This window comes from Desmodus rotundus, chromosome 4, assembly GCF_022682495.2.
Source record: "Desmodus rotundus isolate HL8 chromosome 4, HLdesRot8A.1, whole genome shotgun sequence".
Classification (NCBI taxonomy): Eukaryota; Metazoa; Chordata; class Mammalia; order Chiroptera; family Phyllostomidae; genus Desmodus; species Desmodus rotundus.
The window spans coordinates 38,213,099-38,240,938 of record NC_071390.1 but is presented as its reverse complement, the minus strand read 5'-3'; the positions used below and the strand labels follow the sequence as shown (position 1 = coordinate 38,240,938).

Below are 27,840 nucleotides of genomic sequence, written 5' to 3'. Positions count from 1 at the left end.
GTGCAATTAGTTCCCTGCTCCATGAGTTTCTCCTGCTCTAGCTCCCAGTGCCCTCCCTCAATTTCCCCTCTGCCTTCTTTTCTTACTGCTAAGGTATGCTTTCAGAAAAAAAAAAATTGGGGGGGATGAGGGTGGAGGGAGAGGGTGACAGATGACATAGTAAAGACTGTTTCTTTTCTTTATTAACACTGTGTCCAAAGAGCAGACGAGGCCCGGGTTTCCCATTTATGAGGTGCGGAGAGCTCTCAGATGGCCCAGTGTGCCTGAGTTCTTTTATTCCTTGAAGTTTTAGTTCTTCAAACTAGGCAGGAATCTCATTTCTAAAACTGCTTGGACAGCAGAATCCTTGGCTCTTCTCCTTCCCAGTTTCGAGTCACCATGAGAACTTTATCTTGTAGGAAGTGTGAGTAAGTTAAAGTGCTTCAGTGGAAAAGCAAGGAGAAGGTGACCCAGATGCGTCCTCCTCCCCTTTTTGGCTATGCAGCACCTTGACCTTCAGTCCACTTCCCTCCTCTATCTAATCCCTTGGAGCATGGAAGGTCTTGAGGACTGCACGGAGGTGGGGGGAGGGTAGAGGGCAGAGATGGAGACTAGCTCCGGGGACTGGGGAGGGGATGGGCAGCACTGGAGAATAACGCCCAGGAGCTGGGACTGCGCGCCCCTGACTCCCGGGAAAGCCCCGCAGTCTAGAAAAGCTGGGCTTAGAGTCTCCAGCTCTTTGAAGAGTTCTCAGGAAGTCTGGGGGAGGGGCGAGCCTCTCGCTCCCGTTCTAAGCGCTCGGGAGGGTGAGGAGGAACCACAGTGGCAGCAGGTCTCGGAACTGTCACATTCCTGCTCACGGACGGACGGGGTCGGGCGCTCTTGGCCAGGTCTGCGGGGCAGGGCGAGCGCGAGGGCAGAGCGCGCCCGCCGGCATGGAGGGACTGGTCCTGTTCAACGCGCTGGTCACCCGGCTGCTGTTCTTCCTGCACTCGCTGGTCGGGGTCTGGAGAGTGGCCAAGGTGTATGAGGAGCCGATGTACTTGCTGCTCTCGCTGCTCACCCTCTTGCTCTTTCTGGAGACTGCGCTCACCCTCAAGTTCAAGCGCGGCAGAGGCTACAAATGGTGAGCACACCCCGGAAAGGGAGAGCGCGGAGTCCCCGGGTACTGTCCCTTACGTAGCTCGCAGGTAGCCCAAGAGACCTTCTCCCCGAAGCCCGCCGACCCTTTACTCGATTCAGATCCCCTTTGTCCTCGCTTAGAGCTTAGAAGGAGCGCGAGATGCTTGCGCTTCTCTTAAGCACGCGGGAGCGCCTCAGGGTCCCAGGGCCACACTAGGAAGGTTCGAGTCACAGTCACACGTCACCCAGTCCCAGGTTTGGCAACTTGGAAAATTTGGGGAGAAAAAAAAAGGGAAGCGCTTGCCTGCTCTGCAGAAAGTGCTCCAAATCGGGGAGTCTTGGGGCAAGAGGGTGTCAATGTGCCCTGCTTTCCGCATTTGGTGCGTGTGGGTGTGCACGGTTACTCTGCGTGCATACAGGTGTGGGAATACCCTTTTCTGGGCATCAGGGACTTTGGCAAGAGCTTGTGTGCATGGGGCAGCGATGAAGGGGGAGAAGACCCGGCCAGCATAGCAGGCTGTGCTTTCAGCCGCTTCTCTTCCTTCCCCAACAGGGCACCAGCTTCAAGTGCCTGGGGTTGGATGCTTCGGAACTTGGGACTGTTCAGCCCACCTTGTTTCAGATGGGTTGCCACACTGGCGGAGGGCAAGGAGAGCAACGGGGTGGTTTAGACTTAACCTGAACGTGCAAGAATTACAGGCTCAGCACGGTGCTTTATTTCCTCCCCCAAAGACTTGAATGGCAATAGAAGAAATGAGAAAAAGATTCTCTTGCCATTTACAAAGAGCCCCACCTCCATCCCTCCACTCACAGATTTCATCCCAACTTCTCCAAGGCAGGCCTCTTCCAGTACTAATTTTTAAAAACAATGAGGCTGTGTTTACATATATGTCAATACTTTTAAAACTACTTAATTCTGTGAGAAAGAAAAAAAAGTACTAGTCAATTCAAGATTTACACTCAGTATGGAATTATAGTTAGTCACCATATTAAAAGAAAAAAAAATCCCTCTCTATAGTTCTACATATCAAACTACAAAAAACTATTTCATGATAGTGCAGGGGAGTGAATGTTGTCTCTTCAAATGATGTAAATCTTGCTTAAATTTTCACTGTTGAATAATTTCTAAAATATTTTGTTAATGTTAAAAACAATAACTAGATTTCAGCTCTTGACCTAGAGGGATGCCCACGGTATGCTGTCAGGAAAATAAGGTTACAGGGGTTATGTATGACAGCTCGGGGAGGGGGCAGGGTGGATTAGAGGGGTGGAGAGATTGAGCAAAAAAGAAAAAGAGAACTCATGGACTTGGACAACAGTGTGGCGATGTGGTGATTGTGGGGAGGGGGGAGGCGGAAGAGGGTATGGGAGAAAATGGTAATGGAAAAAAATACAATACAGGAGAAAAAAGAGCACTTGTCCAAGAACTACCATGTGTATCAGTTAAATACATTGTCTATTTACAAGTTCAGAAGGAGAAAGCCTTCCACACTATCAGTCAACCAAGTAACACCTGGATGCCGCACTAAAGCTCTGAACACACATTGGTTACAAATTTCTTTTCTGGAACATCAGATCCATGAACCTCCTTTAGATTGCCCTGGGTGAGTTTGAACATTGTTCTTTTTACTATATTTGGCACCTAGCCCCCCAAAATGAAATCCACAGAAATCATGGAACAATAAACAGAGTTACAGAGGAAAATGTGAACAAAATTTCTTGAAATGTAGCAAACATATTACGCTTGTCCAAAGAATGTTTCTTTAGCTATCCTTTGGAAAGGAAAATGGAACTAGAGCTGCTGAGCTCAGCCGTCCAGGGACAGACAACATTACATCAACACTGAACACTTGCCAGCTGGAGAAGTGTAACTAGTCGGAATTCTATAGGATGGAGAGGGTCAGCCACTGACACACCCCTTGTTAAGTGCAATAAATGTGTGCTAGTGGAATTTGTTCCATTCCACCTACTGCTTATTAATTTCACCTGCCAATTTACTTCTATTTCTATAAGATGGAAATTAGTGTCCTTTTGCTTGCTTTTTTTGTTAACTGGGCAACAGTCCAATGGACCTGTGAATTACCATCTAGGCAAAATCAAACAGAAGATAGATAGTATTTCAACTGCTTTCTACACAATAGTGATAAAATATTCCTCAAGATTATGACATATTTGAACCCTGTTTACTTGAAAGTAGACCATATCTGAGAATAAGTAGAAATCTAAGTTGGATTTATTTGCAAAAGTACAGACTTTGAAACACTGGGCTTTCTTCATCAAAATTTGAAGAATACAAGGTAAATATAATTGAGTTAGTAAAATATTTCGCCTATTTGGTCACCTTTCCTCATTATCCCTCTTTCCCTCTTTATTAAGAGCAGTCAGACAAATGTTCATTGAGTCGCCTAATTTGTAAGCACAATGCCACGCTAGCCACTGCACGAGCAGGCTGAGCAAACAGAAAACAAACACACTCGAGATATTAAAATAAAAGGTAGCATTTTGATTCAGTGCTCACATGTGTGGGAATAATTATGAATATTTAGCATTTACTATTTTTAGGTGCTTTCAATGTTTTGTACAGATTATCCCATCTGATACTGATAGAAGGTACAATTATTTTGTTTCTCTGTTTTCACCCACTTTTAGATGAGAAAGCAGAGGCTCAGAGCTGTTTAATCATTTTCCTTAGGATCAGTTGGTAATTGGGAGAGGAGGAATATTAAGACTCCAGCAATTCAGAGGAGAAAAGATGTGAGCAGCACTGTGGTAGGGAGCAGAGTGAGAGGGGACTTCACAGCATTGTCTGTGGCAGGAAAAGTGGCTAAGAGACAGGAGTGCAAAGGCTGTGTGTGTAAAGGACATCCTGGGGTTGGTGAGTGTGGGGAGCCGTGAGCGGACTTCTCTGGAGCAAGTACAGAGCCTTATCATTCTTCATTCGACAAAGATATCAGGAACATCTAATGTGTGTTAGCCATTGTTTGACTGCCAAGAATACGCAGGCGAATAACACAGGTAAAACCCTGCCCTGAAAGAACTCACATTTTAAACAGGGGACTCAGAAAATAAAGAAGTAAATAAACAAGTCAGCAAATGAGTAACAATAAGCAAGTAAACAAATGGATTATTAGATCTAAGAAGGCCTAAGGGGTATGGCTTGTAGGGGGACAGAGCACCAGGGGGAAGTTCCCACTGGGTGGTCAGAGAGGCCTCTCTGGGGAGAAGATGTCTAAGCTGAGTCTATTAAAGAAGAGATTGAGCTAGACATGGGAAGAGCCAAGGAGATGAGAAATCGAGAGGGAAGAGCTAAAGGTGCTTTGGGACACACTCCCTGAAGACAGATAAACACTGACTTTCTTTTCTACTCTTCCTTATCTCTTCTCCTCCCCGTGTATTCTGCATCCAAGTAAAAAATTTCTTCTAAATTTTGTATTTTTACCATATCTCATTTGAACATCATGTGTTAGAAAATGTCTGGGTGTCTCCCAACTGAAAATAAAAAAGATAAATTAGGAATCAGAAGAGATTCCATCCTAAATTGATTTCAAATTTAAACCAATTTTGTAAAAAAAAAAAACAAAACTCAGTGAAATCTGTTTTGATTACTCAATTGTATTGAGATGGTTCAACAGCAGAAATGAAAAACCCAGAGTTAGGAAACATATGAAGTCTAATCTTGAATAAGCTTTGAGTAGTGTAGGAGAACTCGGCATGATGTAATTCCATAGTATTTGAAACTGTGCGTCTTCCTCCACCAAAACTGTTTATAAAAATGCCAGAAAGGAAATCGGGTACTGAAAGCACTCATTTTCCTGATGATATTTTTGGATATCAGAGAGGATGAAATGGAGGGATTGGGAAGAAGGCCCTGAGATTTCCATTTGGCCAACTTGGGCCCTGGAAATTCTCCTAGCCAGATAGACTGTTTCTCTCCTTGTTCACACCAGCTGTCCATACTTCTTGAAATCTCTCCTTAGCATTTTTGTTATTCCATTAACACTTTCCACTGTGCATTGGACTGATCCACGCCACCTACACTGTGTATCCGGAGTTTTACAATATTCGTTATCTCCACATGCATTTGCGTGTGTGCGTTTTATCTCCTGTGCCTTGAGCTCACTGGAAAAGGGTGACTTAAATCTGTGTCCGTTTGGGAAGCACATGTGAATGTTAACAGCAAATGACTTTGTTTTTAGTGATCTGAGTCATGGTTTTAGGGAGGATGGTGTTATGCTAACTTGAATCAGTACCATGCTCACTCCCAAGAAAAAGTCATATTTTAGATTTCATAATGGACTTGGGATCCAAACCATAATTATGTCTGTGTAATGGGACCCCCTAGGAAATTGAACCTTTGAACGATGTCTTTGCTTTCTCCATGAGTATGTTCAACTGAGACATTTAGAACTGAAAATTAAGGTTATAATATTTTGTAACTTCTTTCCTTGACGGGGAGAAAAACAAAGAGGAAATAAGTGTGGGGAGCTCCCATGAGCCAGTATCAATCTATCCCTACTGCTAAACTCCATGCATTTCTCCTTCTTGTGGTGCTGGCATTATTAAGCCTACAGTGTCAGGACAAATCTGAATGGTTAACTTATTTTCCAACAAGGAAAATTCATCTTTACATCAAGCATTATTCTCCCCTGTGCATGTCCCACACTATTCTGAAAGTACAGGTATTGGGAGAGTAAAACCTGGGGTGTATAAATGATTTTGTTAAAGAAAACCAGGGCTTTTAAAATAGTTTTTATATATATACAGGTATCAACATAAACTTTTTGAAACTCATATTCCAATAATATTAAGGACATTCAGCTTGTTAATATAAAATACCAAGGTGGAAACAAATTTTGCTTCTTTTCTCTCAATATAAGTCTACTATCCATAGTTGTTTAGAAAAGGGGGTGGGTTGTATTTTATCTTCCATTTGACTGACCTCAAAGAGGTAGCTGGTAGACAGCTGGTTTAATGTTGTTCACTTATTAGGAGAGATGTTGGTAATACTTAGGAAAAAAGAACAAGTCCTGTCTCCCATCAGTGCTGCTGCCAGCCCTGGTTGTGTTTTGCAGTATCCCTCTGCTTTTTTATTTTCCCGTTTGAGCCTCCTGTTCTTCACACCTGTTTGATCTACCTGAAATAGCCTCTTAATAAAGTGGGTGTGCCACTTTTTGACAGCCTGTTAATAATAGATACAAGAATATGATGAAGGAGATGGCGATAATGGAGGTGGTCACAGGTATCAATTATTGAATACGGACAGTGCTCCCAGCCTGCTCTACATTCATTTTCTTATGCAATCCTTGCAATGATGCTATGAGTGAGTTTACACCTTTAGCACCATTTTATAATGAAGACCTTATCATACAGCAAGGTTAGATTGTGTATCTAAGGTCACAACTAGTGGTAATAAATCACAAAAAACAATTCCTAGCTTCCGGGGAGCACTCAGTTTTTTGAGCCAGGCATGGGCATGGCAAGCACATTCCCTCACTCGCCCCCACAACAGCCCCGGGGGTGCTGTCCTTGCTCTTACTGGCAGATGAGAAAGCCACGGCTTAGAGAAGGACTCCCCATCCCAGGACTAAATTAAATTGTTAAATGCTCTCCTGTCCATAAAGAAATCGGGTTTTGCCTGTGCACTGCACAACTACATACATTTTTAGTGTCAAGGATTCCCTATAGTGGAGTTGCAATATTTTTTCCTTTTTCCAAAGTAGGTAGGTAGATCCCAGGTGACATGCTAATAAGCACTGGGATAATTTTGCCTAGAACAAAATGTAGGAAAGTTCAGACTGCACAGGGGCATGGCTCAAAGACACTCTTGCATAAGCAGACATCCTTTTAAACCAAAATGGAATGTAAAAGAAAATAGAAGGGGGGAAATTTTCTAAATTGTCTATATTTTTGTCCTAAAGTGAAAAACCAATCCTTCTACAGAACATAACTAAATACCACTGTCTTTTATAGAATGAAATAAAATAAAGCCTCACATAAATAACACCCATAATGCGTTTTACCCTCCAGAGACCATTAAAATTCCTGTAGTCACTAATGCTTATGCTCACTTATTCATTAAACAATCATTTATTGTACCAGGTGCTATGATGGTGGTCTCAAAGGAATATAAAATATATGCAGTTATATGAGAACAACACTCCAAGTACCAAAGAAGTTGCCACAATTCAACTTCAGGAGTGCAGAAAGGCTGCAGAACAAAGATACAATCCGTATGGTAGGCTTGTTAGACAAGGACAATTTCTTGTAAGTGATTTATTTACTGGCCTTTGAAGTAGCTGGTGGTTTTACAAGAGCAGAGAGGAGAGACAAGGGCTTTTCCAGTTGAGGGAATACCATGATGGCAGTACTTAAGGTTTCAGTTGGAACCAATTCATTTAGGAAGATGTCAGGATTTGCTTTGCCTCAGAAATTTTATGAGAAAAATTGTACATAGATCCTAAAATGGATGCATATTTTGTTCCTGGAACTAGTTTAATCATACTGGAGTATACTATTGAGGTTTGAATGGGGGGACTTCAGTTTTAATAAAGCTTCTTCTTGTTTTAGATAGCCTCTTGGAAAATTTTAAGTTAAATAAAGTACATAGTACTACTACAACTGGTTTATAGCAGAATTCGGGATTATAGCTTTATTTTTTAAATGGGCAACAACAGTGAAAATTATAATTAAGAGCCTTAATATTCACCTTCAGAAGTAGTCTTCCCTTTAACAAAACATAAAATCCTTAAGGGGTTTGGAAGTATAAAGAATGATTTCATTGCAGTGAGTATCCCCAACCCATTGAAATTCCTCCTTGTCTTTTCTGTTTGACTGCTTCCCCATAAGATCCCGCATTCCTATCATCTGATGCTGGCACCTATTAAAACATACACACTCCATACTTAATTCTCCATTTGGGGGTAGTTCTCATGAGCTACGGCCATTTAGTTGTGGCTTCCCTCCCTCCTTAGTGGGCAGACACAGACGGAGGGATCTTGGAGGGTGTGATTGTGAGCAGCCTTCTAACTAAGAAGGCGAACGGGTTAGTGGCTGGAGTCAGATGTGTGACTTAGCAGGTGTTTGAGGATTATGTGTTCTGCAAGAGCACGAGGTGCATGTTGGGGGCTGAAGAGGCGTGGGTGACACGTGGAGGCTGTTGTACTGGCTACTCTTTGCCCCTGCAGTCCCAGAAGGCCCTTGCTGAGCAGCCCAGGTGGGAATCGTGGGTGTTAAGGCCCACTTAGAGAAAGCAGTCCCAGTGCACGTAAGGAGGACAGACAATTCTTACATTGTTAGCCAGGGTTTAGGGGCCCACGAAAGGGTAAATTGACCTACTTTTTTGACTTCCATGGAAGGAGGCCTATTATTATACAGTGCTCCAGAAATTTTATTGAGAACACTCAAGGCAGCTTAATGTGAGCTTTTGAAACTTAGGTCTAGTGTTCTTAAAAGTCCACCCCCTTTGTAGAGTAGGAAATACTGTGAAATTAAAATTGCAATTCACATTGAAATAATCTTTGGAACATTATTTTTGCTTCACTTAAATCTTATCTATTTTCAGTTTAATGCATATAATTGTAAGACTAGAATCCTCATTGTAGAGAACAAAGCTAAACAGTCTAGTTGGTAATATCATGGTTAATTTTTCTCCTACTTGCTTCTTTTTATTGTTATATGTTTCTAAAATGAACAAATGTAACTTTTTCAATAATAAAGCCACAGTAAGTGTCATTTTTAGAAGGATGAAAATGGAACCCTAATTCTAGACTAATGGGGAGCTGAAGTAAATGTAATTTCATGGCAGGGCTAAATTGCTAAGTGTCATGACATAATCATTTTGTGAAAAACATTATAATTTGTTGAAATGACAACTTCTATGATAAATAATATTTTATTTTTGGATGAAATGAACTGAAAAGAAACACAATGAGCATAGCTCTTTAAGAGCTCAGAGCAGTATCTAGCATGTAGCAAGACCTATAAACATTTTTGATTAGTAAATTAGTCCATAAACAAGTAAAGAAAAAATCCTTTAAGATGGTGCTTCTGCTGGGTGCTTTAGAAAGAATTGGTATGTGGCTACCTATAGGCTGTGAAATAAAAACAAACAAAAATTTCTGTGGAGAGAAAGAATATCTTGAGGAAGGTTTTAATTTAGAAAAAATATCTGAGCAAAGGCAAAGTAATTTGGCATTGGAGTATTAATGTTGGGCACCTTCTGTGTGCTGATAAGACAGTAATTGGTATTGTAATAAATGAGTTTCTAAGGGCAGATAGCTTATTAGTAATAGGGTATTCTCAATTTCCTAAATATTTTCCACTTGGATGTGTCTTATTCATTTATTCACACGTTTATCAGTTTTTGTTAGTCTATGAATAGTATATCTTATTTTTATAAACTAGTATCCAGGAACCTAATTTAAGTTATTTTTGAGTTGGCTAGGCTCATCTATGTATGGTATTAGTCTTCATACAAAGTGCTTGGCCACCTACTGTTTAAAAATTTTTATTTATTTATTTTTACAGAGAGGGGAAGGGAAGGAGAAAGAGAGGGAGAGAAACATTGATGTGTGAGAGAAACAACCATCATCTGCCTCTCGCATGCCCCACCGGGGACCTGGTCCGCAACCCAGGCACGGGCCCTGACCAGAATCAAGCAACCTTTCTCTTTGCAGCCAGTGCCCAACTGAGCCACGCCAGTCATGGCGGCATCTACTCACTTCTGATGTCACTAAGACATGAAGATTGAATAGAATGATTAGGTATCTTCTGAAAGGCCATCCAATTTCATTAGTTACATAGAACAAGGTAGGATGGAGCCTAGCTTTCAATTTTTAGAACTCATATTTCTCTTTGGTTCCAAAAATGAATCACACTGACAATGCGGTATCAAAAATATGGCAAACCTTCAAAATAATAAGTAATGGCTAAAATGTCACCTTGAAATATTAAATCTTTCATCACAGCAAAACAATATTAAATCCATACAAGAACAGAATAATTAGTTTCCTTCTGTAAACCTCCAGATAAAATCAATTCATGGTGATATTTCAAGAAGAGATTTCCAGTCAAACCAGCTGCAAAGTGGTAAGAAAGTAGGAACGGTAAGTAGGAACTGTACATCAACCACGGCCTCATCAAACCACTACATATTTGCAGGGAGCCCACCACGTGCTTCAGCATGTGGAAGGAGATGAGGACATGATGATGAGCAGGCGGACACAGCTCCTGTGCTTGTTTTACTTAGAATCGCTCGGAGACAGCAGTGCATAGGCACGTGTACATATACATATGTGCATACATAATTATGAATTTTGAGAAATATAGGTTTAAAGTAAAGAGGGACAAGCATAACAAGGAGATCTAATTTAGATTGCAGGAGAGAGGAAAGTTGTACTGTAGAGTCCCCTGTAGCTGACATGAACTATGAGAAGGAAATAATCAGCTGAAAGGTGAGAGAGAGGTATTTCAAGGGAAAGGAATGTGTAAGTGAAGTCTCAGTTAGGAAGGCACTTAGCTTTATTTCCAGAATTAAAAGAAAGGCACTATTAGAGGAGCACAGTGAGGAAGACTGGCAGGCAACAGAGCCCAAGAGGTAGGCAGAGCCTTGATTGTGCAGCATTTTGTAGGTCATGAGGGGCAAATAGCCTTTGTGAACCATGGCTGTATGACTGACAGTAATTACTTTAACAGTGAATATTAAGTTAATGATGTCCTCAGAAGTACAAACAACTTCCTTTGATTCAAGGAGTCTTAAATTGGTTTAGTTTTGAGAATCATAGTTTAAAAACAGGATTGATTATAAGTTATTTGTACACAGTCTTCTAAATGGGTATCCTCTGAGTCCTCTTTCAGCCATGAGTATATTTACAGAGCTAAGCCTCTATAAAGCAGCAACTCATGTACTGTCTCATTTAGTCCTCACTGCCACCCTATGAGATGGGTATAATCATCTCTATTTTACAGACAAGGGTGTATAGAGTCTCAGGGAAGTTAGTGATTTCCCAAAGATGAATGAACGGAACAGGCAAGATTCAAATTTGGGCCAATTAAGTTTGTGAAATTTCTGCTGCAGTGTAATGATTCCTCAAGGGACACAACCCAAGAGACACTCGATACTGGACCCCCTGAAATGTAAATACAGTATCCTTGTAAACGCCAGTAGCTTCCACCCACTTTATTTGTTCAGTCCTCCCTAATTCATAAATTCAGGGATTTGAGAAAATAACTATTTACTTAATAAGCAGTAATTAAAAATTTAGTAAGACACCTGGTACCACTGAGGAGAGGAAAAGATGAAGGAAAGGGAAGAGGGTAGGGACACAAAGATATAAGATTCAGGATCTGCCTTCAAGGAACTTAGGAAAACTAAGTCTCATATCTCCTTAATTATAAAACAGTGGAGAATGTATTGGGTCACAGGAGAAATAAAAATTAAGATTAATTCCCAGTACACCTTTGAAATACCAGTTTGATGTTGATTGGGTAGAGATGTAAAGAAAGGGCACTCCAAAGCAGGTAATTATAATTCAAAGGGACATTTGCTATAAAGCCATTTCAGAACTTCTCTTCTCAGACTAACCAAGCTGAAGGTGCACAGAGCACTTCATCTTAGTGGGGACCCGTGGTCAAACAAAACATAATGGCTGAAATTTACTCTTCATAGCCAAAAGAAAATATTTTAATACTTCTCTAAATAATACTTTCATTTTTTCCATAAGTTTTTTTGAGAATTTGAGTTGTACCACTGCTATAGCCTGCTACTAGAGAATTAGAGAGAGGAAGGAGAAGGAAGCTCCTGAAATTGATTTGCTCTTGCTCACTACGTGGTACTGTGTATTTCATTAGTAACTTACCTGGAAGCCTTTTGAAATTTCAGGAACTCCTCTAAGGTGTTAGATTAAGAGGGTGGGAAATACCATGAGAAAGATTATGGAGTCAAACTCTCGTGAGTGGAATATGATTAATTCTTGGGCCCTCAATGTGATTCCTCCTTTCTACTCCCTTTTCACTTCTGTCAGATAATTCTAATGAAGAGGGATTGGTGTGAGGACAACTTTCCAAAACATTTTGTTTTGTTTTGTTCTAAATACACAGCAAGTGGGAACCATACAGCTGGCTTCAAGTAGCTTAACATGATAGGATGTGGTAAAGGACGAGGAAGAAGTGGAGACAACACTAGACTGTGGGCACTGGGAATATCAGTTTGTGGAATTCAGATTTTCTGTAGTAGGCAACACAGAAAACCTTGGATCCTGACCTTTTCTTTTCTCTCTTTCTTTCTTCCTTTTTTTAATTAACATAACTAGATTCCTAGTTAGAGGAAATAAGTTGAAACAGGATTGCATTTTTTTCCAATTATAGAAATTAATTTCATGCATAAAAAATGTTATAGGGGATTGCTTGTTTCATTTTTAACCTCTTTCAAAAGCTATTATATTTCCAGTCTATGGTTTCCCTCCATTATTATTGCAATAGTATTGTTAGGGGAGATAATCCCAAAATCAGTCCCAAGGGAGTCAACATAATTGCAGTCCAGCCAACCTGCGAGGTAGCCAAACAAACATTTACATATTCCAACTGTCCCTCCAAATAGAATTCATTTCCTTTCCCAATATCACAAAGGAAATATTCTCTCCTGATGTTTCCCTTGATATGTAAGGTCAAAAATTAATTGTGTCTTTTCTCTTCAAGAGCATGTTAAATTGGGGGCTGTTACTATCTCTCTGTAGTCCAGCCATCTTCCAAGTCAGATTTTAATAATGTGACCCATAACCTTTTGTTTCAAAATTGGTTTTTGCAAGAAATCAAAAGTAGAGGAGTATCTATATTAAATATTGATTTTTTGTAAAAAGAGCTCTCTTTATTTTACCCTTTCTCCACTCCTCTTCCCAGAAGTTGAAAGGAGATATTAGTGAAAGGGTTGAAAGCCTTTAAGAAATCCGTTCTAAATGTTCGCTTCCATTTAGATTTGTTCAGTTTTCTCTTCTGGATTATGATAGTATGGTTTCAGCAGCATTAAATCTCAAATAATTCTACTTGGTGAGCAATTAACATTTCTATTTTTCAGGTCACTTGAAACCATTCCATGTGTGTATTACAAGTGTTTTAACAAAATTACATTTACTTACAATTTTGACTTTGAGGTGGTCTATTAGAGTCCAATCTAAAATAAAATGCAATTTGGTGGCTATCTACAAACTAGGAAGAAAGCCCTCACCAAATCTCGACCATACTAGCATCCTGATCTTGGACTTCAACATCCCAAGCTGGGAGAAAGTGAATTTCTGTTGTCAGGCCAACCAGTCTGTGGCATTGTGTATGGCAGCCTAAGCTGACTAATATGGAGACTGCCCTCATTTTGTGGTCTAGGATGCAAACTGAGAGGTCAGTGGCAAAACTGGCATTTGAACATGAGTGTGTCTGACTACAAGCCTACTTGTCTTTGGATACCCCCCCGAATTTTCAGCCAGAAAATAATGAATATAGTGTTTTAAGAAAATACAAAACCTTTCCTCTGTTGTTTGTATGAATTTTTATTTTTAGTAAGTTTAGCAAATACAAATAAAGCTAGTTGATTAAAGCCTATTCATTATTATCTGATTTTTTTTTGTCGAACAGGATGTTATTACTTGAGCTTTCAGAATTCTAGGTTAATATTGAAAAACATAATCAGTCTTCCTGATATCACGATGTTGAAAAATCCAAGATTTACTCTTGCTGTATTTGCTTTTTACAAAACGTATTAAACACAAAATATCCAGTTTTGTGCCTGAAATTAATTGGCAGTGTCCCATTAAACCATATTAAAATTAACCTCTATTAATTGGATTAGAAATTCAGTGAGAATGACAGCTGCTAGCCCCTTTTACAGTTACTTTGTTTCTCTATAATCCATATGGCAGAAATCACATAATGCTTTTTCCCCCCATTGAAATAAACACTTGAGGTAAAAAGGTTTGACTCACTGTGGTCAGGGAATATGCATTTATTTTTTCTTTCTTTTTAAAGTTTTGTTGTTGTTGTTTTTTTTTTTGGTAAAAACTGAACTATCTTCCCTCCTGCCTTTCACAGGTTTTCACCAGCCATATTTGTATATCTAATTAACATCGTTCCATCATTGTGGATTCTTGAAGTGCACCATGGGACCCAGGTACATCCTTTTGGAAATTAGAAGAGTGGAATATTCAGCAGTAACTCCTTTCATATTCTAGTCCAATTTGTGTCAGAAATGCACTTTTTCTAAGAAACTGGAGTTATCAAGAATTGAATGAATAAGGGTTTATCAGCAAAAGGAAGTGAATTCATGATCTGTCAAAGCCAATAAAAATGTTACATTCATTTAAAACTGAAGATTATATACAGTTCATTAATTAACAATTTGTGTTAGAGGCTTTGTTCCTAGGACTTCCCCACCCCCCAACATGCTAGCATTTACATGGGGCTGGAAAATTCTCTTTAACCCTTACAGCATCAATGCATTTCTGTATTGGGCTAAGAATGGCCAGGGCTTGGTTATCTGGCATTCTACAAAGTGACATTTTCAAGAACAAGGAAAACAAAAAGAAAGCCCCATCATCTGTACTCTGCTATACAAATGCAATCAAACTTGGAGGGGCTATTTGAGATAGTCTATCTTAAAATACAGGCTTTGCAAATCATAAGAGATTCACTTCTGAGGGCCTCATGAGCTGTTTTAATGAAACAGGGATTTTACTTTAGAGCCCCGAGATAGGGTGAAGGGGAAGAGCCTTGAAACCACCATCAGAAAATGTGGGCTGTATGTATTAGAACCACAGTCACCTAGAACAGGACAATGGCTTTCAATAAGAGACACTCATCTGCCTAGAGAGAGAGGCTCTGAGTTTTCAGTGAGCTGCTTTTTACTTGGGCAAACCTAGGTAGCAGGCTGTAGGCTGGATTCAGCCATGTCCTGTTTTTCGTGCATTTGTGCAACACCGGGGTGGTCGGTTAGTAAAGTCCATCAGGCTCCAGCCTGGACTTCACATTTTCAGGGGCTGGGTTGCTAGACTATGCTTTACAGATAAACTGTAGTTATGATATAATATTATTTTATTACCTTCAATGATAAACTAGGTTAGGCAAGATTTGTGAGAATTTGCCCCTATACAGATTTCTTTGCTATAGTTGGTCATTTTATAGCAAAGTGAAGCCTCCTATATATGTTTCAGATATTCAAACCTATCCAGAAAATACTTGCCCCCAATTTTTGGCACACAGAGGGGAATTTAGCTTTGTGAACTATTTTTGAACAATTCCACAAGCATGTACCAATAATACAGGCATGAAGAAAACATTTATCTGTCTTAAATCTCCCATTTAAAAAATATGAAAGTGATAGGATATCTCTATCTCAGCAGCAAAAGTATTTTTGTAGCAGCAGATTGGTTAATTCAAGTTATCATGACTTTTAGAAATTGTACCACAGGGAGTTAGAGGACTGTTTCAATTTCCTTATTGCTCACTACTTTCAGGGGTATGGAAATAGGCTCTGGTGATTCGAATCATTTTTTCCCTTCACATCCAATTCCGTGACATGGCTATCATCCACAATAACAATTCCTTTCCCCAAATGCTTTTATAATATAAATGTGTGGCACAGTTAATTGATACACAGGTCAAGTCCTGTTACAACAAATAGCCTGCAACCAAAAGCTCTTTTTTTTAACTTAAAAAAAAAAAGATTTTTGAGCCACAGGCAGTGCCTCTCTAATTTTCATACTACAAAAGAAATTGAGCCTTTAGTAGTAGTAGTGGATTTGACTTGTTTTGACACAAAGAATTAAGATAAGTGCCCAAAGATTGAATTGGGCAGGGTGGGCAGAGCGGGAATAGAACAAAGGGGAGAGCAAAAGAGACAAAGGTACATTTAAAGAAGTGAGAATTAAGGAATGCTCTTTGTCCATTCACATAGGAAATTTTGGTTGTAATAATAATCACTTTTTTCTCTTTATTTCAAAGTATTTTCAGATCTGTTTTCTCATTTATAAACCCAGCAACTGCGTAAGTTAGGCATTTCTGTCTTATACAAGAGGACTCCAAGACTCAGAAAAGATTAAGTACTTTTCTCAAGGCCACCCAGCTAGCCCACAACTTCCTGGGACTCAGAGCCTGCGTCTTGTCCACACTCTGCTAACCGCCCTGCCCTTCTCAGTTATGTCTTCTGTTTCAGAGGTTAGCGTCAAAATCATCTACATGTTTCATGACGGGAAAGAGTAATTTAATCTCCTTTCACTTTTCCGTATACTCTAAATCCTAAACGTTCTGACTTATGACTTGTTACTAGGAAAACATGTGACCTATTCCATGCAGACACTTCTAGATGATCAATTATGTACCTTCATTCCTGACTTTGGCAAGGTCTGCATGAATGGAAACAAAATGGTTATGACAATAATTATGCCCTTAACTCTTAGGTTTATTTATGAAGTTGTACAGTTAAAGCAATAGAAACTTGTTGGTCTTGATGGTGTCAGTCTAGTTTGACCCAAAGGAATATGTTTGAAGCTGAAAAGAATTTTAAAGACATAGCCCATAAAAAAAGTGGCTTATTGACACCTGGGTTATGTACATGAACTCACTTACAGGAGGTTGAATGTGAACAGTATTACCATAAAAACAATCAAGTCAGATTAGGTTAAAGAGTCAAACCAATTGCTCTCTGCTGTGCTAAGGCAGCTGCCACTCAAAGGAAAGTCTCATCAATGTATTACAAATGGAATTACGAGAGCGAAGGGGGACTCGGGCTATAACATCACAATATGGATGATAGAGCCATTTGCTACCGAGGTACCTTATACTGCAGAGCAGGTTATTCTTCTTCAAAATAAGAAACTGTCTTTGGGTTTTGTGATGAGGATATAAAAACATATAAGGATGTAAAATGTCACACTTTTAATATACAATCTGCTTCAAAGCCCACGAGCAAAATGGTCAACGTTTGTTTCCCATTGACCATGGGTTCTTAGCGAGAGTCACAGTTACTCTGCGAAGAGAATTTGTTACTTGGTTCAATATTTAATTTTTTATTTTTATTGTCTTTCCTTGGAGCCTTAGCTATACCAAAAAAAAGGTGTGCGAACAGCTGTTTTTTCCTCTTGGAGATATGGCACATGGCCAGTTTTCTTAATTATTCTTGTCATTTCACCCCTAATACTTAACAGTTTTGATGGAGGGTAGAAAAAAATAGCTTCTTGACAGACTTGCTTTTCTACTTTTTAAAATAGCTCATGGAATGATTGACAAAGCATCCAGAATAATTAAGAAAAATGCATTTCTTACAGCTTTAGCATTTTCTAAAAAAATAGTTTCTCTCAAAATTCACACATGTGACCACGGATGGATGGTGGTGGTGGAGTGTGTGTCATTCAAAAGTATGTTAGCCCTGTGGATGTACAGAGAAATCTCCAACCTTATTATTATTATTTTCACTTGTTTGTGAAATAATCATTGGTACAGCCACATCTTCAAGTGCCACCCCTTCCCTCTCTTATTTACTTTCTCTTTCTCTGCCTCAGCTTCCTAGCACCTGGCTGGGTAAAAATCAAGCACAGTTTGCTTGCAGAAATTTACATGTAAAGTAAAGGAATGAGAAGGGAAAAACTGTTATTTATTTTAGGTCTATTATCAAATTTTATATAAACCTAAATTGACTTCTAAACTGGCACTAAATATATATTTTGGTGGGCGAATGTGTTAATTTTTTGGTTGTTATAGTACTTAACAGGCAAGATTGAAAATAATTGGATCATCTACTTAGGAAAAATTGTGTTTTTGATAAAGAGGCTTCTGGGCAAGAAACAAATGCTCAGAGTGAGTGCTTTGACCAGGATCATACATGTTTCCATGCTGTTATTGGCTGTTGGCTTGTTTTACAATCGTTCCAATGTTCAAAAACGGAATCCCAATTATATAAATTCCACAGTTCTCTACAATGATCTCAGAGAGTCTACGTCTTCAGGGACTTGTGGAAAAATAAGACATGTATAATAGACTCTCTTTGCAAATTAATTGAAAATTGGTTTTCTATTGCAAGCATATAATCTGAGTTTTGGAGATGTTTATGCATACTGTTTAAATTCCACATATCTGCTCATAATTTCTTAGATAACTGAAGCCACTTTAAATTCTACCTATTGTGGGTTTTTTTTTTGACAAATTGCCTTTTTACATAATTCTTAGTCTTATAGTAGCCAGTCTGAAGGAACGCCACTGAATACCAGCAGCAAAGAAGACTTCAATCAGACGTTGATGTCAGGTGAACACACCAGCGGAGGGGATGGCCTCTTTGAGACGGTGAGTGCTTTTTGCACAGTATGTCAAAGGGTCTAGCAAATTTTGTCTCTTCATAAAGTCAATGTATTCTACACCTTTCAGCTCATTCTTTGCTAAGGGAATTTGCCAGTTGTTTGTCTGACTCAGGAATTTGCAAAATAATTGTATCTTTATATTTACTAAACATAGTTAACGTGTGAAATATATATATATGTATATCAGTAGATATATTTAATTTGCAGCATTAAATAACCTTTAATACTTGTATCAGACAGTATATGTATAAAGAGAAATACATATATTTGTGAAGGAATAATATAATTATAAGATTGGAGTGTGCCCTATATATATTTTTAGGTGTTCATATTAATAAAATAAGGAAGGTTCCCAGCCAACATTGAGTCACTTTTTTTGTTCTTCACATGCCTGATATTGGCAAACTAACCACAGCCTATTAGAAAATGAGATATGGGAAATACTCAAGGCCAAGGCCCTTGCCAATGAACCCCATTTTCAACAATAAGATAGGCTATTGATTCTGTGAGGTATAATAGAACTAGCATTGAGTTCTAATTTAATTCCAATCACAGCGTACCAGTATCACTTCGAACAAACCACTTAATGTCTCTGCATTGCCGTTTTCTATTTGAAAATTAAAAATGTTAATGTACCCCCTGCCACTATGCTCCCCATAAGAATAAATAAGATGTATGTGAAGTCTCAAAGAAGAAATATAAAGAAGTATGTAATGAAAGGCTATTGACCTTCATCATGGTTTCAATCAGGTTAACATTCTGACTTATCTTTTATCCTCCCTCTACCTTTGCACTTAACATCAGCAAGTGATCTAAAGGGATGAATAGATTTGCACAAACAAAGTTAAATTACTTGCATAAATCATTTGGAATCACTATGCAATCCACTTGAGAATTTTGTCCTCTAGATCATAACCTATTGGGTCAATGATATACTTCAAAACTTACTCAGAAGTTAAATGGGCAAGAGATTTTATCTAGGACACATGAATGGGATGTAAGTTTTCCTTGGAGTACAAGAATAAGGGCAGAATAAAATGTGGTTGCTAGCTTATGGATGTTTGAATAATATGTTAAATATTCAGAATAAAAACAATAACTTTATAGTTATTCTCTTTACTTACATTTAAGTAATGAATAAACATTATGATATATTTTCTCATTTGATATAGTAGTGTTTTAAAGCAATAAAGAATAAGAGAGAAAATTTGTACCATGCTAAGGTATTCCCAAATTTGTAAATTCAGACTTAAAATCACTGAAAAAAATATGTAGGAATTAAAAAAATGTTTTAGCATGGGATTTAAGAATTTTTATATGCTATACTCTGTTTCAGAGAATAATAAAATAAAATAATGATCTTTAAAATGGCTTAACATTGGCCTTTTAAATACCATACAGGAGAATTCCCACTAGCAAGTGTAAGGTTTAACTTACTTCTAGTTAAACAAAGAGTTGTTCATTTTAAGGACCGCATTAGTTTTTTTTACTTTTTCACATCATTCAGTTGAAAAGAGTTTGACTTTCTTTAGTAAGTGAAGCATCATCCTCTGAAAATAACCTTCCACAAAAGCTAACTCTTGATTGAAAGCCATGGTGAAGAAGGTGTATCTCTCTCCAAGTTGGTAACTCAGCCTCCATTTTGTGGGTTGACATCTCTATTAAACAGGCCAGAGTCTTTATACAGAACTTATCTGAAGTACCTGAGAAAGACTGGACTTTGGCACTCCACCAGACACTCTTGTTGATGCTAATAATTGGAAGATGGCTTCTACCTATTGGGGGCACAATCACTCGGAACCAACTCTCTGAACTTCTCCTTATGTTTGTGGGGACAGCTGCTGACATACTGGAATTCACAAGTGAGACCTTGAAAGAAAAAAATGTGAGGTAAGCAACGAAAGGCCCTGCAAGGAAAAGCCCTTCTTTCCAAGGTCACAGCCACACACCTGTCCCTTTGTTTCATCATTTGTATACTGCATGGATAAGGATTTTTAGTACACTATACGCCCAATGGTAGAATCATAGAATTTGTAGCTGCTCAGATACTTGTTGGGTACTAGCATAGTGGAGATAGAGACAGATATAGATAAAGATATATAGATATAAAATACAAATTGAAATACAAAAAGAAGGCTTCTGCTAGAGAAAAGGGACAAATAATATCTCCTACGAGTGAGAAGAAAAAGGGCCAGGTTAGGTGTGGCTATTGTTACCAGAAAACCTTCTGGAGATGGATGGCCGTCACGGGCTCCCCTCTCACATTCTCATGTGTGCAGGCATGTATGTGCTCAGTCATAAGAGTCTCTTCTAGAGCACAACACAGCTACAATTCCAAGAAAGCACCTAGAAGAAACTTGGCAAAATCTCTCCCCTACCCAGTTGGAAAATTTATATTCCCTAGTGTGAATGGAGAATGGGGAATATTAGGTTTTATTTTACTAAATTGTATTTTTAGTAAGTTTTGTTCAAAGCGCCCAAGGCTTTCTGGAGTAGATGCCTATAAATTAAAACTTATTGAGTTGGTGCTTTTATTTTTGCCACAAGCAAATACACTTAGAATCCATGATCACATCTGTTCGTGGAACTTATTTCTTACCATTAGGGATTTAAATCTCAGGGCCTGAATGTACTTTCAGTTTGGGTTGTTTTGGACTATGCTATAAAAATAAATTGCAGTGAGGCTGGCTTTTAATGCTACAGTTTACTTTGTGCTGTGTTTCCCAAACAAAAAAAAGTAAAGCTGAGTAAAATACACTGACTTACTGAGTCAACTTACTATCCCAGTTATAGCACAAAGTATATCTATGATCATTCTCTGTCTCCCTTACACTTGTTTTTCTTATACCTCATTAAGTGGACATAGCAGTTTAAAAAGAATCCAATCTAAGTCCATCCATTATCCTCAATGTTGTTATATTAGTTGTGTAGCTTTAATACCTTCCATTTTGTCAGTGATTTACATAATATGACAAATTTTCAGATACTTTAGGACACTTACAATGCAAAGCAGTTATGAGAAAAACATAAATCCTTACCAAGCACATAAAAACAATAAATAACTAAAGGCACAGTGACAGAGACATGAGAATATAAAAACAATTAACTACTTCTATATAGAAATAAACACATACATGCCAAATATCATAGGGGATGGGAGGGGCATTAGGTAAGAAAGGGGGTGTTCAGGAGTGATATGAATGTCATGAGACATCCATTTACCCGCCCAGTATGGATTGGTTACCTAGGATGTGCCAGGCGATGTGTTGGTCAGAGACTGGGGAGCCAGTGACAAGCGAAAGGACACACGGTCCTACCCCAACCCAGGCAGTTTCAGTTCAGCAATTTCTTCTGCCACCTACAATTAATCAGCGTATTACATAAATCTTCTTTTTCTCATTTTAAACTTGTGTTATATCCTGACAATGGGATCAAATAAATTATGCTATGATTTTTGTTTTTAAATTTCTTTCCAGGTTTCATGGTCTCAGGTTGAAGGCATCTTACTTTTAACATAACTGCATTGTGTCTCTGACCTTCTGCAGTCTCTACGGCACCCCGACATGTTTCCATCACTACTCAAGGACTCCAAAATAAGGCCCAGAGAGAACCGAGGGTTTTTGCTCTCTCCTAAAATGTACTCCCAAATTCTTTTTTCCCCTCAGGGCCCATCTATATGGCAAGAATTGACATCGCAAATGTCCCTTTCTTCAAAGGAGAGGTTTAACCCCTTCTCACTGTGGCATAGCTTTCTGCTTAGGTCTCAAAAAGACAATCATGCAGAATAAATTTAATATACACAAAAGGATATTTACTTGTAATACAAAGGGGGTTACTTCATTATAGCCTACTTAGCATTACTTATATTATTACAAAATTTTATTTTCTATTTTATTTTATTTCATAATTTGGGCTGATTAGGAAAAAGCCTGCAGTGATGTGTACACTCAATAATCCCTACTTCTATCCTGCATTCTGGCTGAAACCTCAAGCCCATTTTTTTTTAACCTAAATCAAATTCCTTCATTATGACCACATGAAGTTAATCTGCCTTATTCTTATAAACCTACATATTGCAAATTTTTCTTAACAACTTGACTTTACACACCATAAAATTCATTTATTATAATCCTATGGTTCAATGATGTTTAGGAAATTTATAGATTTGTATAACCGTCACCAGAATCCAGATTTCTTATGACGATTTGCAGTCAATTCTCTTTCCCACTACAAACGCTCGGCAATCATCAATATGCCTTCTGTCTTTTTCTAGAAATTTCATGTAAATGGAATCATGAAATACATAGTCTTTTGTGTTTGGCTTTCTCACAGCCTCATGTTTTGGGGTTCATTCACATCGTTGCATCTGAGAGTGGTTGGCTCCTTTGAAATCCCTGAATAGTATTCCATACATATACCATATTTTACTTACCAGCTTCATAGCTGATATACATATGTATTATGGTTTTGCTATTAAGAATGATATTACTGTGAACACCCACTTACAAGCCTTTGGATGGGACTGCTTTCATTTCTATTGGGTAGGTAAGTAGAAGTAGAATGACTGGGTTTTCTCTTAAGCGCATGATTAACTCTTCAGAAACTGCCAAACTTTTCTCAAGTGGATATACCTTTTTATATTCCCACCAAGAATGAGAGTTCCATTTTTCCAGCAACCTCCCCAACACGTTCCTCTCAGCCTTTGGTGATCACCATTCCAGTGGGTTCCTAGTAGTGTCATATTGTGGGTTTAATTTACATTTTCCTGATGCCCACTGCTGTTGAGCATCGTCCCATGTACTGATTAGCTATTCATATCTACATCTTTCTTGTCGAAGTCTCTATTCAGATTTTTGCCCACTTTTCATTGAATTGATTTTTTTATTATTGAGTTGTAAGGGTTCTTTATATACTCTGGATACAAATCCTTCATTAAATACATAAATATAAATGTTTTCTCCCAGCATACAGCTTGCTTTTTATTCTTTAATGTCATTTGAAGAACAATTTATATAAATTTTGGATATATTCCCATGTATCAATTTTTTCTTTTATGTAGTATTTTGGGTGTCATAGCTAAGAAATATTTTCTGCACCTAAAATTAGAAATACCATCTGCAGTAATATTTGGACTTAATTTTTTTGTGTGTAGTATGAGGTAAGAGTCTGATTTCATGTTTTGTCTTGTTTTGTTTTGGGCATTGTTCCAGTACTATTTTTTGTCTCAGCTGGGACCAATTGTCTTGGCACCATTTGTTGAAGAGACTATCCATTCCCTATTCAATTGCCTTGTCATCTTTTCAAAAATCAATTGACCACATATGCAAGAGGGTTTTTTTTTTTTTTTCTGGACATCCTACTGGGTTCCATTGCTCTGTGTGTCTATTTTTATGATAGCACCACATTATTGTAATTACTGGAGTTTTATGTTAATTTTTGAAACTGGATGTAAGTCCTCTAACACTGTTCTTTTTAAAAATTGTTTTGACTATTTTTGGTCCTTTGTATTTCCATAAAAGTTTTATAATCAGCTTATCAAATTCTACAAAAAATCTTGTGTGCATTTTGATAAGAATTGTACTAAATCTAAGCATCAATTTGTGAAGAAGTGACATCTTAATATTGTCTTCCAATCTGCGAGCACGAACTATCTCCTATTTTATTCAAATGCCCCTTAATTTATCTAAGTGATGCTTTGTAATTTTTAATGTACGGATCTGACACCACCTTTCCCTCTCTAATGTCCTCTAGTACATTTCCACTGGCTCACCCCTCACTTACAATTCCTCCTGCCTTTTGTTTCAGTAGGGGTGAATTCAGTCTCTCTCCACTACCGCAATAGTCCTGAATAAAGTCTTCCCGCCTAATTACCTTTGTCTGGTGCAATTTTTCCTTGATGTAGCCAAGCTGGAGAGAGATGGGAACATCCCCTGGGCCAGACTGCCTCAGATTCCCACTGCTCTTACCGAAGTTCTACCAAATTTTCATGAATAAATGTTATTCTGTTATTTGCCTTTGGTTGATTTCCAGAGACTTGAAGTGTTTCTGTCTGTTTGATTGCTGTTTTTTTTTGACAATTTGTTCATTTTTATGTATGTTTTTTGGGGAGAGGATTCGCTGCATTTTCCTTCTGCTACAGCCATCTTCCAACATTTTAACAAGTCTAAATTGCTGTATCGTTGCCGGAAAGAGCTAAGTGGCTATTTGCACCTTTAGGGTTCACTCAGTGCAGTCTTTTTTGAGCTCAGATCATTTATTAAAAAAACAAAATCTGTTCCCATAGCATTACTGTTACTTTACTGTATTTGAACACCCAAAGGAGAATTTTCTTATGTTTATACTGTTTTCTTTCTATGTAACTCTTTTTTCTTGGTGAAACATTTTTCCAAGCTTAATTAATATTTCATTCTCTATCTTTCTTTTTCTTTCTTTCCTTTAATCCCTCCTCCTCCCCTCTAAAGAGGTTTGTTTGATGCTTTTTAAAAACCTAGATGAATTCCAGTCACTGATTATTTCTTATCTACAGGAATATTTGCACTTCCAAAAAATATAGTTAAGCAAATTAACAATGTATGACTTTATTTTTATTTTTCACTCAGTAGACTTGGTGTACTGATCTACCAAATTCCAATCTTTCATCCTCTCAGTTTTCCAAATATAGAAGTGGTACTCACACCTATAATGATGCTTCCCAGATCTTTTGTCTCTTTATGAATAGAGTTCATTGTCTGCTCACATGCTTTTCAGTTGACATTTATGGAGACAGATTACACATGAGAAAATGGGGCAAGACAATTGCGGGAGACAGTTACACAATGCAGACAATGTTGGACAAATTCACTCCAAAATCCCTTCACAATTTTTTTTTGAATGTTTGCCATTTAAATTCTGTGATTTATCTACATTCCAACCTTTAACCTTCCTGAGTAACGTTAACTGTCTGATTTAATAATACAAATTTGTCTGCTTCAAAAATTTTCTGGCCATCATTTCCAAAGTTATTTTTGACCAATAAGTTTCCCAACACACACACTGTCCTGAATTTTGTGTGTGCTCAAATAATCCTCGCATATGCAAAAGACATTCATTAGTGCAGGCTTAGAATTTGGCTTACTTGGGGTTAAGGTTAGTATATTATTTATCTCTATTTCGTAATGTGAAAATAAAACATAAAGAGTTTAAGAAGTATATTCACATAATAAAAATAGAACACTACTATGACTAGATAATATTTATTTATCACTTGCTGTGTTCTAATCACTGTTCCAAAGGTTTTAGTCATGATAAATTTAGTCATTCTAATAATACTTTATGAGGTAAATACTTCCATTATCAACATTTCAAAAATGAAGAGTGATAGGAAAGAGAAGTTGAGATAGTCTCAAGCTCAAATGGAAATCAAGTAACCACCTTGTAGCGATCTACTATGTTTAGTCTGTACGGAGTGCTGTTCTAAGAGCTTGATATGTTTAATGTGTTTAAACAACGTACCTAGGAAAATTACCACATAAAATACAGTAGCTAGTATTATCATTATCCTCATATTGTAGATGGGCACACTAAAGCATATAGATGTGACATTAGTTGTCCATATTCATGTAGCTAGCTGATGATCAGTCTGGGATGGGAGGCACACATCTCTCTGGCGAGGGTTGGAGCTAGTATTCAAACTTGAGCAACTAGTACCAAAGCTTATGCTTTACCACCACTTTCTGCTGCCTTGCAGACAAATTGTACATGAGTTTGTGGTACAGTTATTGAAGTTTTGGATTAGATGAACTTCAAAGGTAACTACCTATTGAAAAATCTATTTTATATCTATTGAGGCATCCTCTCCAAAACTTTGTCAACAAGTTTTGGTCCAGCCTTTCTTTGAAATTTTTCACTAATAGAGAATATACTAACCCCAGGGGCAAGTCATTCTATTTTAAGTTAATATTATCAGAGAGTGCTTCCCCCTATTGTGATGAAATTTTCATTCTTATAGGTGCAACTAAGATCCTTTGAGCCTGAATTGGCCCTTGAAGTCACAAGAAATAAGTTTAATTCCTTTCCCACATGATAGCCCTTTAAATAAGTATAAAATAAAAGTTTAAAGGAATCTTCTCTAGTTTTCAGTTTCCTGAACTCCACACATAACGTGGCTCTGAGTTCCCTCACCATCCTAGTCTCTCGCCTTGGGACCAAACGCCTTTTAAATGTTCCTCCTTAAAACAAAACACAATACATACTATTTTGAACATTGTAGAATGGAGCAGGGCTAAAGCTTTCCATTTCGTTCAGGGAAATAGTATAGTGCAATGGTTAAAAGGGCAGATGCTGAAATCAGCTATTTAGTTTTGATTTCTGCTCCTAATACTTTTAACCATATGACTTGGAACAAATTTCTTAAATTCTCCGTGCCTCAGTTTCCCCACCAGTCAAGTAAGGATCATAAGTGTACACACTTTGTAGAGTTGGTATGAGGATGAAGTGTAATCATAGAAGTAAACACTTAGAAAACAGGCTGAACATAGTTCAGACACTGTAAGTAAAGTTATTTGAAAATGTAGGCACTTGTGGACAGTCTACTATAGATAGATATTGACAGTGCAAAGAGGGAAAAGTTGTAGATTGTGTTCCCTAGTATTTCCACTTAAAATTCTAGACTTTATACTTGTGAAGTGACCTAGGATTGCATTTGATTTTGGAAAATCAGAAATCCTGTCACACCGCAGACTCATTATTAGATGATAGTGAGGAAATATCTGTGAGCCTTTCAGGCTGTTGCTGGGGAATCCTACTTCTATCTTATTCTAGATTATCTGGTTCCACCCTGTCAAGATCTTCTGGGATCCTGATTGTATTTTCCAGGATTTTGTTTTCCCATCCAACCTCTCATATGTGTCTTTGAGAAGCTTCCATCAATGTCGGCAACCAAGTCACTTATGAAATAGGAAGTAGAACAGAATCAAAGGCACAGCCTGCAGCAACCCATTAGAGAGCTACCTTTGGGTGGTCATTGAAGCAGTTAAGAATCCACCTAACTCTACTCACACCCAGAACATATCTTAATCTTGTTAATAAGAACACCAGGAGAGGCTGTTTCATAAGCCTAGTTAAAATCCCAATGTCTATTATTAATTTACATATCATTACTTGCCTCATAATCCTAATTCTATGAGACAGAGAGAGAGAGAGAGAAAACAGAAAATAATCATAGTTGAGTACAGTTGTTCTCAGGGAACCTATGCTGATTCCTTGTCATTACTGTCTTCCCTAAGGGCTCTCAGAAAGCTTTTAAATAATCACATATAATCTAACTAGGGATTAATACTAAATGTGCCTTATTTAGTTTAAGATACATTTCTGTTTCATTTTGAAAGTTAGGGCTTTATTTATTTTTTTTGTCACCAACTGTGTCTCCCCT

The 27,840-nt window shown here is 38.0% G+C and overlaps 1 protein-coding gene across 1 annotated transcript in view; it reads left to right on the top strand.

The window, feature by feature from the left end:
- The first annotated feature begins 549 nt into the window (after positions 1-549).
- Positions 550-27,840, top strand: part of TMEM26 (transmembrane protein 26) — a 35,695-nt gene continuing 8,404 nt past the window's right edge. The window contains exons 1-4 of the mRNA XM_024561395.3: positions 550-1,105; positions 14,176-14,254; positions 18,304-18,417; positions 20,101-20,321. Coding sequence (XP_024417163.2) covers positions 915-1,105; positions 14,176-14,254; positions 18,304-18,417; positions 20,101-20,321 — 605 coding nt within the window. The 5' untranslated portion in view covers positions 550-914. The remainder of the gene's footprint in view (positions 1,106-14,175; positions 14,255-18,303; positions 18,418-20,100; positions 20,322-27,840) is intronic.